This window comes from Mirounga leonina, unplaced genomic scaffold (genome assembly GCF_011800145.1).
Source record: "Mirounga leonina isolate KUSES-001 unplaced genomic scaffold, KU_Mleo_1.0 Mir_95, whole genome shotgun sequence".
NCBI classification, from domain to species: Eukaryota; Metazoa; Chordata; class Mammalia; order Carnivora; family Phocidae; genus Mirounga; species Mirounga leonina.
The window spans coordinates 696,373-711,534 of record NW_023270865.1 but is presented as its reverse complement, the minus strand read 5'-3'; the positions used below and the strand labels follow the sequence as shown (position 1 = coordinate 711,534).

General features: G+C 62.4%; 1 protein-coding gene across 1 annotated transcript in view; it reads right to left on the bottom strand.

Moving 5' to 3' along the window:
* The window catches only part of SLC6A18 (solute carrier family 6 member 18), a 15,276-nt gene extending 1,644 nt beyond the window's left edge, over nt 1–13,632 (bottom strand). The window contains exons 1-10 of the mRNA XM_034998791.1: nt 13,473–13,632; nt 8,896–9,036; nt 7,999–8,136; nt 7,230–7,411; nt 5,624–5,734; nt 4,670–4,782; nt 3,451–3,579; nt 1,803–1,959; nt 1,066–1,270; nt 602–761 (exon numbers count right to left, since the gene is read on the bottom strand). Of these exons, the coding sequence (XP_034854682.1) occupies nt 602–761; nt 1,066–1,270; nt 1,803–1,959; nt 3,451–3,579; nt 4,670–4,782; nt 5,624–5,734; nt 7,230–7,411; nt 7,999–8,136; nt 8,896–9,036; nt 13,473–13,632 (1,496 nt within the window). The remainder of the gene's footprint in view (nt 1–601; nt 762–1,065; nt 1,271–1,802; nt 1,960–3,450; nt 3,580–4,669; nt 4,783–5,623; nt 5,735–7,229; nt 7,412–7,998; nt 8,137–8,895; nt 9,037–13,472) is intronic.
* Between the last annotated feature and the right edge of the window lie 1,530 nt (nt 13,633–15,162).

Genomic DNA, 15,162 nt, shown 5'->3' with positions numbered 1-15,162 from the left:
GTGACAAGTGTGAGCACGGGTGTGACAGGTGTGTGTGACAGGTGTGACGTGAACATGGGTGTGACAGGTGTGAGCACAGGTGTGAAGTGAACACGGGTGTGACGGGTGTGAGCACAGGTGTGAGCCCGGGTGTGACAGGCATGGGTGACAAGTGTGAGCACAGGTGTGAACACAGGTGTGAGCACAGGTGTGACATATGAGTGACAGAGATGGCAGGTGTGGAGCAGTGGTGAGTCCAGGTGTGCGCTGGGCCAGAGTCAGGGGGGATGGGCAGGACCTGTGCTGGGCCTCCTCAGAGGCCTCCAGGACGGGGTCAGGGCAGGAGGGCCCCGCAGTGGCCTAGTGTCCACCTGTCCTTGGCTTGAGGACTCTGCCCTGCGTGGCTGGACACTGGCAGTCTTGCCGCCTGCCACCACAAGCTGGAGGCCCGTGCCGCCGGGTGGGGCCGGGTCCTGGGCCGCGGGGAGCTGCCCCGGGTCTGTTTGGGGAGGGGCTCAGACAGTCCTGCCGCATCCTGTGCGGGCCAGGACAGCCACTGCCGCGACACTCAGGGTGCGGGGAGCAGGAGGGCGGGGCCCTGAGGAGACAGACGCACACTCACCGGCGCATCCCGTACACATAGGCGACCCCGACCGCCTCGAAGAAGGCGAAGATGATGAGGTTCAGGGGGGCGGCGAAGTTATCAAACACCTCTAGCCAGTAGTTGCCCGACTGGAGCGTGAAGCAGATCGCAGAGAGGAAGCAGAACAGGCAGACCAGGCCTGGAGGGATGGCGGCACCCCCTCGTCGGAGCCCGTCACCCTGCTCCTCCGGCCCTCCCAGCACTGTGTCCAGGGCAGGAGGACGCACGATGGGGGCTTGCTGTCCGTGGGCTCTGCCCCTGCCCGACCCCGAGGTCTCCCACCATGGCCCTCGTGGGATGCCGAGTTAGGGCAGAGCTGCCAGGACCGGTGCTGGGGGTGACGAGACCAGACCCAGGCTCCCGCTGGGACGCTCATGGAGGAAGGGCAGGAGGTGGGCAGACAGGGAGGACAGGCCTACAAGGTGGGCTGGGCGTCCACTCACCGGTCAGGACCTCCTTGGGGACGGATCTGCGCATGATCCCCATATCCAGGAATGGCGTGATGATGCTTTCCATGTTCCCGAACATGGATGACAGGCCCAAGGTGAACAGCATCCCGAAGAACAGCACGGCCCACCCGGGGGCCCCCGGCATGTGGAGGATGGCCTCCGTGAAGACAATGAAGGCCAGGCCTGTGCCGGAGGCACTCTGAAACATAAGCGCACGCGGCCCTCGCAGCGTGACACGCACCGGACGCCCTCCCCACCACCGGCACCAGGGCAAGGTGGTGGCCCTGCCCTCTCTGGCTACACCACAGGCCACAGATGTGCCTCCGGGGGAACAGAACCTTTCCCCTAACACCCTGCAGCTGGCAGGTGACCGTAGGCCCAGGGGTGTTGGGCTCAGGTGAATCACCCCATAGCCAGGGGTCCACAGCTGCCCTCGCTCCTGGGCAGCCGCCCGACTCCGGCCACAGCCCAGCTCTGTGACCCAGACTCTGCCCCCCCCCCCCAGCTCTGTGCACCAGCAACACCCAGTCTCCTGGGTCAGCCTGGCCTCCAGCCCCCTGGGCAGGGCCCTGTCGGACACATTGCATTGAGGCCACAGTCTTTCTGGAAGCTCAGCTCTGCAGAGGCACAGGGCCAGCCTAGAGTCCTCTGTTCACAGCGCCAGGCCAGCCTGGGCCAGGTCCTGGAGAAGATCTGCGGCTGCCTGGAGCAAGGCCAGGCCCCTCGGGTACCTTATCCAGAAAGTCTTCCAGGTGGCAAGCCTCCAGGGGGAGCCTGGCCACCCTCTCGGGCTGGGTGGTATTCAGGTGCATGAGGACGGCAACATAGTCGTCCCTGGAGATGCTCTGCTCAGGGAAGTCAAACGCATTGATGAGCTGGAGGATGTTCCTGCAGAGACACAGCAAGTGTACGCTGGCTGGGTGCGCTGCACCCTGAAACACCCAGAAGGACACCAGCACCCTCCGGAGGGCCGGACAGCACTCGCCGCAGGGACAGAGGGGAGCCCGGCCTGGAGGGGACGCTGCCCTCAGGGCACCGTGGGGCAGTGGCAGCCCCCTGGCCGCCCCGGGAGCGGCCCTGGTCACCCCTCCACCGGCCGCCACCAGCAGGTGCTCACTGGCCTCAAGGCTCACGGCTCAGACACAGGCCCGTGGGTATTCCCGGATCTTACTTTGCCTACTTGCTGAAATCTCTTTGCAACCTCGGAATTAGCACTCACGGCGCTCCTGGGGTTATCAGTGGCCATGTGCAGAGCTGCCCAGGGTCACGAGCATCCTTACAGTCAGCTTAGGGCCATGGTGTGCGCAGTTTTTTGCTGTTTGCTGGTGATTTTGCTGTTTAAAATGTCCCCTGGGTGCAGCGTGGCACTGCTGTCTGGTGGCTGGCCCGCGTGGCGGCCAGCGCTGGGTCGCAGAGAAACCACGGCAGGGGAGCCTTGTGCAGGGGCAAGTCACAGCTGTTACCGTGAGCACGGACTTGTCCACAGTGCTTGGTGGAAACAGCTGGAAGTGCTGCCCCTGCTGCTCCCCAGTGGGGGCCACACCATCCACCACGTGGCACTGCAGCCTCTCCGGAACATTCCAGTGGGTGCACACGCCCCACAGCGCCCAAGCTCAGGCTGTGAAGCTGCTCCGTCTCCCCCTCCGCCCTCTGTGGGCCGTGGCCCTGAGCGTGGCCTGAGCGTGGCCTGAGCGTGGCTGGCACAGGTGTCATGGTTGACAGGGGGCTGCCCTGGGCACTGGATGCCTGGCAGCATGCAGAGGGCCGAGCCTGCACCCGTCCACGGGTCCACCTGGCAGAGTGCCTCTGGAGGGCTCTTGGCGAGCAAGAGTTGGCGGCCTTTGAAACACCGTGGTTCCAAATGCCAGGGCATCCTACAACCTCTGTGGCCCCTGCTGTCGTGGCAGGTGGCCACACACTGAAAGCCTTCAAGTAAACAGACATTTATTCTCCCAGCTCTGAGGCCAGAAGTCCACGGGAGTGGTGTCGGCCGGGCCACACGCCCCGCCCCCCCCACGGCTCCAGGGAAGGTCCCTCCCGCCTCATCCAGCTCCTGGTGCCCCAGAGTCCCTGGGCTGTGGCCACGTCCCTCCAACCTCTGCCTCCTCCCACGGCCTCCCCCATGTGCCTGCGTGTCCCTGCCTGTCTCTTGTCAGGACACATTGGATCAGCATGACATCTTCACCAGAATCTGCCAGAGACCCCACCTCCACGTCGGGTCACGCTCTAGGCTGCGCATGGACACGAACCTCTGGAGACTCTCCCCCCCCCACGCCCCTAAGGAAAGAAGAGGTGGTTGTGCAGGTCCAGGGCGTCAGGTAGCGTCTGAAGACTGAGCTCTGTGGACACCCCACCCTCAGCCAAGGGCACCGTGCTCACCTGTCCAGGCAACGCCCATGGTCGTTGGCTGCCTTGAATCCCAAAACGGAGAACACAGCGATGGATGCATAGAGGGAAGTCATACTGTTGACCAGGGCGATGGTCACCGCATCCTTCTCACAGTTGTTCCTGGCAGACATGCGTGCTTAGCGTCATCTCCATGCCCCCCTGGCACACCCCCCTGCACACGGAGCCTGCATGCCGATGACCCCCAGTGCCGGCGCTGTCCCCGCTAGTCTCAGGATGGTCTTGGACCCCCTTCCATGGCCCCCTCCCCGCTGACCCCTCCCCGACCACACCTCCCTGCTGAGCTCCTCCTCTCTGAACACCCCTCTCTGCTGACCCCCTCCCCAAAGACCCCCTCCCTGATGACCCTTTCCCCTCTGACCCCTCCCTGACCACCTCTCCCTGCTGACCCCCTCCCCACTTGCTCCTCCCCCAAAGACCCCCTCTCTGATGACCCCCTCCCCACTAGGCCCCTCCCTGCCCACCGCAGCTCAAGACTGTGGGTGGTCTGAAACCCTCAGCCTCCACCCCTACCCCCAAGGCCTGGACACAGGGAGCTGAGGACAACGTGGGGCATCGTGGAGCCTGGAGTGGGCTTTGCTGAGATGATCTCCACACGAGAAACACACACAAGCTACGTGGAGTGGGCTGAGGTGGTCACTTGTCAGGTGCAGTCGTGTGAAGCACCCGCTCCACCCACCTCCCCATCCCTGCACTTCGGAGGGGGAGAAGTCTGGCCACCATATAGAACCATGTTTGTTCAGATGGTCCCAACGGCTTGTGGCTGCCTGGTTTATGATGTGGCGGGTGACACTTTAGTGCCCGAGCCCCTGGGGCTCTCACGGCAGGTGCGTGGTTCCCGCAGCGAGGTGGGAGCCCCGTGTCCGTCTTAGGTGACCAGGGAGCTGATACACGCTGCTTTTCCGGCCTTGTGCATGACACATGCTTCCTGTTGGTTGGGGTCAGTCCCCGGTTATGGCCTGTTCCTGGAATTGAGTGCCCGGGCTCTCTTCCCCCAGAACACGCTAGAAGCTGCCGTAGGGGCCCTACCCGCAGCTCTCCGCGCATGGCTGGGTAACTGGTAGACTCCCCAGGAGTCTGTTCCTATCACAGGTTCCTACCAGGCCACACAGGATGTTACTTTGGAGGTGCTTCGGCACAGGAGGCCCAGCCCCTCCGTTGGAAGGAACCCACCCCCGAGCCTGGTCCCTACCCAGGCGGGTTATAACTTGCAAAAGCAATGTGTCCTCCGAAGGCCAGGGACAGGGAGAAGAATATCTGCGTGGCTGCGTCCAGCCACACCCGCGGGTTCTGGAGAATCTGCACCTGGAAAGACACGGAATCCTGTTGTGCAGCAGATGAGCCACACCGGCCGAGGAGCCCACGGCCCCAGAACATTCCTAAAGCTTCCTCCGGGACGACTCTCATGAAGAGGTGTGAACAGCTTAGGATCACCAACGAGAGAGCACGACTGGAATGGCAGTTCACACAGCAAGCGTGGCCTTGCTGTTCTGTGACGGCTTAAGTAAACCCACGTGGCGTTCTGAGAACTTGGCTGACAGACCACTGAGGGCTGAGAAATGGGTCTGAGCGACTTGGGTGTGTTTCTTCTGCTCCTCTCAGACATGGTGGTTCTGAGGGACTTGAAGGGTCCCACGGTGGCTGGGACACGGTGCCTACGGGCAGACCCACGTCCACACCCAGTGCCCCCTTCCCTTCTGCTGTGCAGCCCCTGGAAACTCTCATGGAATGCTAGGGTCCTAGGGAGTGTGCAAGAGTCTAGGAGGGGTGCGGGCCCTTGGGTCCTGTGATTCCTTACCTGGTAGGGTGCATGCAGCTTGCAAGGCCCTCAGGGGTATGGGGTGCAGGGCACTGGGGGGGCATCTAGGGGGGGCCTCTAGCTGGCTTCTCCCCTGAACCCCGCCAGCAACATCCCTCGGGCTACATGTCACAAACCAAGTGACATGCTCCCATCCTCTGCTCCCTGACCTCCTCCCCGAGACCCCATACCACCCTCCTCCTTGCCCTCACCCGCACGTGGCCCTGGGCAGCCTGGCCTCTGGCTAATGGCCATTCACATGGCCAGGGGATGGAGCAAGCTGGGCTGGGCTCTGCCTCTGACTCATGTGTTTCCTGAGCCTGGAGCCTGGACTTCAAACCAACTTACATCTGGAGTGAACAGGTAGATTAACCCTTTGACCGCCCCGGGCAGGGTGAGTCCTCTGATAAGGAAGATGGTCAGGACCAGGTAAGGGAACAGGGCTGTGAAATAAATTGCCTTTAAAAAAGACCAAATTGTTAGACTTTTCAGTGGTATCTGTCCCATATAAAACCTTTAAGAGGCAGGTGTGCTGTAAAGGCCTCTGTGGCCAGCCTCCTGTCACTCATCTGGGATTCCAGCTGAGCGGGGGCAGAGGGCGCAGCATGGGGCATGTGGGCCCCAGTCAGGCTCCCAGGGTCTGGAGCTCATGGGGATGCTCACAGGCAGATTCACGTATACACTTGTGTCTGTGGGGCGTCCCAGGTGGGTGGGCCTCCCTCTTACCCAGCCGCCAGCCCTCCCCCTCACCCCAGTGCCCACAACCGGCCACTTCACCAGGGCCTTGGGGCCACACACCTGCCCTCACCCGTCTCCCCAGCATAGGACCAGCACCCCCTCCTCAGTCGGATGTGGTCAGGGGTCTGCACACATGGTGCCTACACAGAATAAATCTGCAGACGATGCTCTTCCCTCACTGCCACCCCCAAGTCCCCGAGTACAGACTGTTGGGGGAGTCGCCCCGGTCCCCTGTAAGGACTTTCATCTCAGGGTTATTTGGAATTTCTGGTGGCTTGTTGGGCCTAACGTTTGCTTTGGTGTAATTCAGTAATTCTGTCCTCTCAAGCGCGAAGACCTTCACGAAACAGTAACCCTAACATGCCAGCAGAGGAAGTGAGCAGACACACGCCTGGATCTGTGCAAAAGGCCACAAACATGTGTTGGAAGCCACGGCAGGGAAAGGCAAGGAGCCTTGTCGCAGGTGTTGAAAGGGAGGATGCACGCAGCGCGGGGCCTGTCCGTGCCCCAGGAGGAGAGAGGGCACTTGGCACAGAAACCGTGTGAGTAACACCTGACACATTTCTCCCCATCACTGAAGTCTCTTCAGAAGGTAGTAAACTGTTAAAACGAACATGCCAGGACATGGTTGCTGCTCACAGACTGTCGTAGTGAAATGTGACCAGGGGTGGGAAAGCGGAGGAAGGCAGCACAGCGTGAGTGAGGGTCTCCTGCCTCATCCCGGGGGCACCATTGCTCCCAGACGGACCGATGGCCAAGCCCCCCGTCCAACCCCGAGGGTAGAACAGTTACCGCTGACGAGCCAACAGGTGGATACAGGGGGGTCACAAGAAACACCCAGGAAACAGGAGAACAGAGGGGACCAGTACGAAACAAACAGGATGGCCGACGGAACCCGGATTAATCATCACACTAAATGTAAACAGTGTAAACAGCCAAACAAGGGCAGGGACTGAGCCTGGATAGAAATGCAAGATCCAACTGTGTGCGTCTACGAGAAACACACTTTAAACACAGAGACCCAAAAAGGGTAAAAGGAAAAGAACAGAGAAAACCTCCCGGCAGCGTCTGAGCAGAGCGCTGCCAGGTAAAGGTGCCCATCTCCAGGGAGCACACTGGTCCTCACGCCCGCACCCTCCCAGCCCAGCCTCTGAGCCCGTGGGCAAACACCGAGCCGGCGGCAGCCGGGTGGTGGGATCCACCCGAGGGGCCTCACCTTCCCCAGGCTTTCGATGCTTCTGATGACACACAGGTACACGACTGCCCAGGACGCGGCCAAGCAGGCCAGCAGCGGCCACTGGATGGAGCCGTTGTCGCTGATGTCCGCCGTGATGTTCAGCGTCTGCCGGTACCAGAAGTAGCTCACGGGGCTGCTGGCCTGGCACTCGGCTTCCAACCCTGGAGCCAGGAGGGTCTGTCAGGGGCTGGCACAGGGCTCGGGCCTGGATGTGGGCTCACAGGCCTCCACCCCGGACTGCAGTCTGCGGATAGCTGACCAGGGCTGCTGCCGGAGCACTAGGCACACCTGGCGGGACCCAGCCCCCCACGGCCCAGGGCGTGCAGCCAGGGCTGGTGGGCAGATGCGGGGAGCCTCTGGGCCCGGACTTGCGCCTGGGCTGCCTCGTTCAGAACGGGCCAAGCTCAAGTTAGTATCAGCAGAGGCAGGAAGGGAAGGAGGGTTAACACAGCTTCATGAGCCAGTGTAAAAGAGCGACTGTTTCCTGGGCTGCGAGGACCTTCTCTGCTGGAGTGCATGGCTGAGGGCTGCGCCGAGTCCAGCGAAAACCGCCGTCCCGCCCACTCAGCCTCTTGTCGCTGGGTATGCCTGCTCGCGGCTGGGCTGTGAATGCACAGAGTCTCTGGGGGCCCATCGGTGGTCAGATACGATGGGGTAAGGGGAACAGGACTTCAGACGTGCTGTTTAGGGAGCCCATGCAGCGCCCGCGTGAGGCAGGGCGCTGAGCCTCACGCCCCCCCAGCACTACCTGTGCGGTTGAGGTCCAGTGGGCAGGAGCTCCAGGGGAGCGGGTACTGGAAGGAGTTGAGCAAGTACCACAGCACCCACGTCAGGACAGTGTTGTAGTACAGACTGACCAGGAAGGACACGGTGAGGCAGCCCAGCCCTGTGGGGAGGTGGCAGTCAGCGGCTTCCCCGCCTCCCTGGCCGCAGGGCTCCAGACACAAGCACCCCACTCCTGCTCCCTGTCATCCCCGAGGCCTCCCGCTGCCCGCCCCACTGCTGGCCCACATCTGGCCGCATGCACCCGAGGGCGATGCATCGTTTTCACGGCCCTGGGGCCCCATCCTCAGCTGGGCTAGGGTCTGCCTCTCCACTGGCTTCCTGGTGGGCCTCACGGACAGTGCTGTAGCCACCTTGTGGGACGTGTCACACTGCCAGAGGGGCCGCTTGGACCCCTCCCTGCAGCACCCACCTCACGGGCACTCCAGGTGTCAGGCCTGCCCTCTGTCCAGGACTCCCTGGACACTCTCAAGCTCCCAGGATGTGTGGGCTCGGCACCCGAGGGGACATAGTCCCCGGGTGATCTGGGACAGCTTGCTGCTCCGTGGGGCTGGGCCTGCCGCCACCTCCTGCACCCTGAGCTCACCCCACGCAGCACCCTGCACCCAGGTCCCTCCTTGGGCTTTGGGGGAACCAAACAGGGCCTCCTGGAAGACGAGTACTCAGAGCATGAGCAGACTTAGCTCCCGCAGGGACGCTGCCCCACGCATCTCCCTGCGCTATTAGGTCTGGACCCCTCTCCTATAGGGTCAAAGCCACGGAATGTGCACTGGAGTGACGAGCTGATCCATGGCACACACGGGACCTGCAGCCCCCCACCCTCCCAACAGCTCCGGGCAGGGGTCAGAGGCAGGCAGCCTACCCACTCCGCCCAGGTAGGGCGAGATGGCCGTCCACACCCCGATGCTGCCTCTCCGTAGGCGCTGGCCGATGGCCAGCTCGATGTAGAAGATAGGGATTCCCTCGAGGACCAAGGCGATGAGGTAGGGGATGAGGAAAGCCCCTGCAAAGACACAGTGGTCATCGGAGGGTCGACGGCTGCCTGGTGGGGCCTTGGGCCGAGGGAGATGGGCCTGCACGCCGGGCACCTGGTCTGCTGCTCTTTCAAATCACTTGGCAGCATCCCACCTTGTGTGGCTTTGGGGGCAGGTTTCATGCAACAGCAAGCAGTGGTGTTCCTTCGGGGACACCCCTCATCCCGATTATGGGCCCTCCTGTGACGTGGGGCTGGTCTGTGCTCCTGGCAGGATGTTGGAGAAGGTGGACCTTTGAAATGGTCTCTCGAGCTTTGTGCCTGAGTGGGGGCTGGGACCCGTCTCTCCGTGCCTGGGCATGAGCATCGCCCCTGAATCAGCGTCCAGATGCTGGGAGGTGGGCACCCGTAGCCGCGGTGGGGTGAGGCTCCGTGGTCCCCCAGGGGAGCACACACTGACCACCTCCATGGGATCGATGGGAGGACCACGCCTTTCTGCACTGGGAGCTAGCAGCAGCGGGAGCAGGAGAAAAGGCCACGGGTGTGAGGAGTGAGGGGCCCACAGCCCCGAGGGGCCCGGCCAGATCGCCTGGGGGCGCCCGTGGGGAGATGTCGGCTCCCGCATCCCACGCGACTGTGGGTGTGCTCATACTGTTGGGGGAAAGGAGTCCCGGTACAGTTGGGAGCTGCATTTTCTTCCTGTTAACGGCAGTGTGTGGGCCTGCAGGCCCTAGATGCTCCAGGACCGACAGCCGCTGCCCTGCCTGCCCGCCAGGGCCGGCCACGTCAGGGAACGTGCTCCTGCGTGTCCCCGACTCGGCTGGCCCGGCGCAGGCCCGGCCCCCATGAGGGCTAGCCTCTCCCTGGGTTTCTGCATCACGGTCAGAGGTGTTGACACTGAGCCGGAGCCCTGGAGAGGGCCGGTAGTCACTCCACCACATCAGCGTCTGCACGGGACACCAGTGTTTGGGGCACAACAGTGCCTGCTGGTGTCATCCACGTAGCGGCAAAACCACAAAGAAGCGTGAAATAACAACGTGGAATCCTGGGAGACTCGGCCTCGAGGGATGCGCCGGACGCCCCAGGGACGACCAGGCACCTGTGGGCAGGGGCTTGCAGCTGGGGCTGTGAACACAGCCTGACCACTTCAGGGAGCTCCTAGCAGGGAGAGGGGCCAATCACAGGCCAGGGGCCCAGGGGCCAGATGGAGGAGCCCTCCCCAGCCCGCCCTTCTCCCTGTCCCACCCCACACGCACACGCACTGTGGGGTCTCAGGCAGGTGTGTGCACCTCCCAACCACCCTTGGCCTTGAGCACACACCTTTGGCATGGTAAGGACACATGGGGCCGGCTGCCCAGCCCCAGAAGTGGTGCCTGGCCGTCAGACAGGGGCTCTGGGTCCCAGGTGTTTGACCCACTGTCTAGAAAGGGCCTGCAGGCTCCAGGCCGGCCAGGACCCAAGGACCCCATGCTCTGCAGGAAGGTCCCAGCCAGCAGGCTCAGGGCAGGGACCACCGGGAGGAGCAGTCCAGGGGAAGGGAGAGGCGTTTCTCCTTGTAGCAGACCTGGTGCGGCCGAATCAGCCACACTTCGGAGAGAAGAGGAGGGAGGAGCTCTGTGATTACAGATGGAGACCACACAGGAGCATCGCTGTGTGTTAGGTGCATTTTAGCCCCATCCAAATTGCGTGTGGACCGTGACTTGGATAAAACCCAAACCGGTTTGGAGGAGGGCCGCCAGTTGCAGGACGAGCCAGCCCTGTGATTAGAGAGGTGGGACTTTGAGCCCTACTTCGACGTCCAGGTTGGGGAGAGGGCCTGGAGACTGCTCATCACCCAGCTGATGATTCCATCAACCATGGCTGCAGAATGGAACCTCCGTGAAAACCGTAAGCCACGGGGTTTGGAGAGCTTCCAGGCTGGAGAACGCAGGAGGTGCCGGAGGGCACGGTGCCCAGAGAGGCGGGGGGCTCTGTCACCCCCACCCTGTGCATCCCTGCCACATGGCTTTTCGGAGCTGTATTCTTTATAAAAGCCCGGTCCTGGCAAGCACACTGTTTCTGGGTCTGAGAGCCCTTCTAGCAAATTTTGGACTGAGGAAGGGGATATTGGCGCTCCTGACTTGTAGCACAATCAGATGGAAGCTGTGGGCAACGTGGAGACCCGCTGCTTGAGCCTGGGTTCTGCAGTGCTCTGTGGACTGAGCCCCATGGGGTCTGTGCTCGCTCCAGGTAGATCGGCAGAAATGGGTTAAATTATGATGCCGGGATTGGGAGAATTGGTTGGTGTGGGCAAAGCCCTCACACGTGTGGCGTCAGACAATGAGAGGAGTTTTTTCTCCTCGGGAGAAAGGTGGGGTGGTGAGATCAGGGCGCACCCACCCACACGGTGGATCTGCGAGAGCCCTCGGCTCACCACCGGCCCGAGGGGTGCTGGAAGCGAGGCACACTGGTCCCGTCTGCTGAGAAAATGTCATGGAGAAAAGGGTCTGTCTGACCGGGACGGCTGCAGAGCCCGGCACTGCTGAGAATCCACAGAACGAGACACCCTGAGGTTGTCCCGGAGAGAAAACGAAGGACAGAGAAGACCAGGGCAGGTGCCCGATAAGCTGTCTCTGCGGATGGGATGACTTGGTGTTGCCAAGTGGACATTTGTCCCCAGACAATCTAGAAATGCCACGCGATGCCCGTGAAACCGTGAGAGTCCTCCGTAGAATTGACAGCCTGGCTGTGAAGTCTGCAGGGGATGGCGATGGCTGACACAGAACCGGGCCAGGAGAGGAGTGGGAGACTCGCCCCGCGGGAGGAACATCTGCACTGACTGTCAGACTAGGGTCATCACGTCCATGCACGGCTCTGCCGTCTCCACAGAGCCCATGGGTCCTGAGGTCGCAACACGGCCGTGCGGAGATCGCGGGCCGCTCACTAGATGCCCCACATGTGTTGCCATGGACATGGTTGTGAATGATTCCCGGGCCGGAACTGTAGACCCCAACAGGTGCCTGGAGGTCCCTGGGTGCCCGTGTGCCGGCCGCTGGTAGGGTCCACGCCCTGACCGCGGGCGCGGACACTCACCCAGAAGCTGCGTAGAGGTGACAGAATACCCTGCAGGTGCACCTGAGTGTTCCCCCCAATTCTGTTACAATGTTGCCTTTAAGTCTTATCCTTAGAGAGAAGCCCACAGACCTGAGTAATCACTAAGGACAGAGAGAATATTCACCGTCAGGGTCATGAGTTTGTGCAGAATAAAAATGCAATCGGTTATCTGCTCAGCTTGTTATCGAATAATCAGGGTGGTCGACATGAGACAAAAAGGTTGTTCTCACACGTGAGGGGTGCTTGTTTAGGAAAAGTGTGAGTTTTGAAACTTGACTATTTCATGACATTTCATGAAGGACTTCACACCTGGAAACAGGGCCTAAAAGAAGTATTTAAACAGCAGGGGTCCCCCCAGCCCATGAGCACAGGTGTGACGGGCTGGTCCGGAGGCCCTCGGGCCAGGCAGCGCTGGCACATGGGTTCCAGAAGTGACGTTCCCGGGACAGTCCGGCGCATCGCAGTGAGGAGCGACGGCCAACCGGCTCCGGTCAGAGCAGCCTTTCCTGACCTGGAGTGACCACCAGCACGCGGGCCACCACTTGGCGCCCGCACATGCCTCTCCTGATGCACAGGGCAGCTTGGGGGCCCGGGGAGCAACCCAAGGCCCACGTGCCCGCCCAGCCCCAACCCCGTGGGGGCTCTGACGCCTCTGGGCAGCAGTTCCTGGAGAGACGTCTCCTCCAGCTGCTTATAATCAGGAAAAAACAACAAACTTCCAGGAAGCAGGTTCCTCATGAACAGGGACTCCACCCCAGCGCTGCCCTCGCCTGGTCTGCTCTACAGCAGGTCCCGCAGACCCCCAGCCCGCAATCCCCTGACGCGGCCTGACCGCTGTCCACCCAGCACGGCCAGGAGGGAAAGGGGCCAGGACGACGCCCCATCAGCCACACACAGACCTTCGTTTCTGCCCTGTTCCTGGTGGGAGCCAGAGGAATCGCCCCCACATTTCCAGCCAGGGGCCCGGTGGATGCAGGATTGCCCTGGAGGGCTTCTGGGGGCCTCAGGTCTTACGTCTACAGAGGGGGGTCTTGACGGCAAGCTGACCTGACACTGAGACCCGATGGGCCCCAAGGTCACACCCCAGAAAAGGACCGGCCTAGCCTGGGTGACATTCGGTGTCCCCTCCCCAGGGTTGCAGGCGACGGGTGGGGCTGGCTTGCCAGCACCACCATGGACTCTTGTGAAGGGAGGGGGTGCCCTGACCGGGCACAGATGGGGGGTAGACGGCCTGGCCCGGGAGCACCCCACAAACTGCGGTGAAGAGCTCCCCTGAGCCCCAGAAGGCCGGACGGCAGTGGGCTGGACCTCCACTACACAGGCTCCCCGGGTCGCGGGGATCAATAACGTGCAGGGCCGTGGGGGCGGCTCACCTCCGCCATAGGTCTGACACAGGTACGGAAACCTCCAGATGTTGCCCAGGCCCACGGCGAAGCCGATGCAGCTCAGCAGGTACTGCCCCTTGTTGTCCCACGCCGGCCTCTCGTCCCCGCGGCCGTCCCCACACGGCTCCGCTCCCCCGGCGCACGCCATGCCCACCGCTGGCTCCTGCCCGGGCTCCATGGAACCCCCTGGACCTCCGTGTGGGAGCCCCGAGTAGTCCCCTCCTGTACCTTCTCATTATTTAAAGGAAAACCAGTGGAGCCAGTTAATTGATAACTCGGGCCAGGCTCTTGCTCTCCCCCAGGCGGTCCCTTCCTGACCCCACGTCCTCTACCCGCACCTTATTTCGTGCCCGAGGCAGACGGCCAGGGGCCTCCTGTTCCCCTGGGGGGACGCGCCAGGACTCCTAAGACCGCAGCTCGTTTAGCTCTTTTATAAAAACCATTGATCTTCTAATCAACCTTCTGATTCTGTAGACTCCCCTGTCGCTGTGAGGAGTGACGCAGAGCCCTGCGTCCTCGCCCGTTCCCGCAGCGGCGGCGTCTTGCAAATATCTCGGCCATGTCACAGCGGGGATGCTGGGGTAATAGGCCAGTTCGGCACATGTCCATCGCAGGGAGGGTCCCTTCTGTCCCCTTCATGGCCACACCCGCCCCCTCAGCTCCTGCCCCTCCTGCCCCGCCCGCGTCCCATCTGTTCTCCGTCGCTACCCTTCTGTCCTTTCTAGAACGTTCCGTAAGCAGAGTCCCCGTGTGTGACCTCAGGTGGGCCTGCTCCTCTCAGCCGTGTTCCCCAGTGACCCAGCCGTGGAGGCGCACAGTGGGTTCACCCCACAGCGGAGGACGGCTAGTGCCTGGGGAGGGACCCGGTGCGCTGGGGTGTGGGTGTTCGTGTCTCAGCCACGTTTGGTCTTCAGAGGTTGAGTGTGACCCTCCGGCCGGTGGCACTCTCTTCTGGGGAAATCCCCCCTCAGCCCTGCATCCTGCGGCACCTGCGGGGGTGGCACTCAGCCCAGCCCCCACCAGCACCCACCACGTGCAGGGCGGGGGCCTGTGTCCCAGAGGGGCTCCCCTGGTGGGGCGGGGCAGGGGCAGGAGTGGGAGGACTTCTTCTCTTCCCCCCCAGCAGCCACTGACACCCTGAGGCAGCGGGTGGGACAGCGTGACATCCAGGGCCACGGCGGGGGGGAGCTCAGCCAGGCTGGGGGACGTCCGAATGGTCCCCTCCACGTGGGCTCCTCCTGCAGTGGGATGGAGCGCGATGGGCTGACTCAGTGGACTCAGCCTGGGTCTCCCGTGGGGCTCCTGGACCCGTGGATGCCCGGTGGATGCTTCCAGGACAGGCTGGGGCTCCAGATGGGAAATTCCCACTTCCCGGGATGCTGGTCTCACACAGGCCCAGATATGTGGGTCGCAGAGGTGTGGGTCCTGGTGGACACACTCCCACTGACTCTACTGGGGGGGAGGGAATGTGAGAAAGGGAGGGGGAAGGCTGGGAGGGCAGGAGTGTGGCCCCCAGCCCAGCCAACCTGACCTCACCAGGGCACCACGGTCCTGAGCCTAAGGCCTGCCCACCACCTGCCCTTCGCAGGGCCACACGCCATGCCCAGGGCTCCGCGGACACAGCCACTTGGCCTCATGACTTCTCCAGAGAAAATCATCCCCCCCAACCAGAACCGCG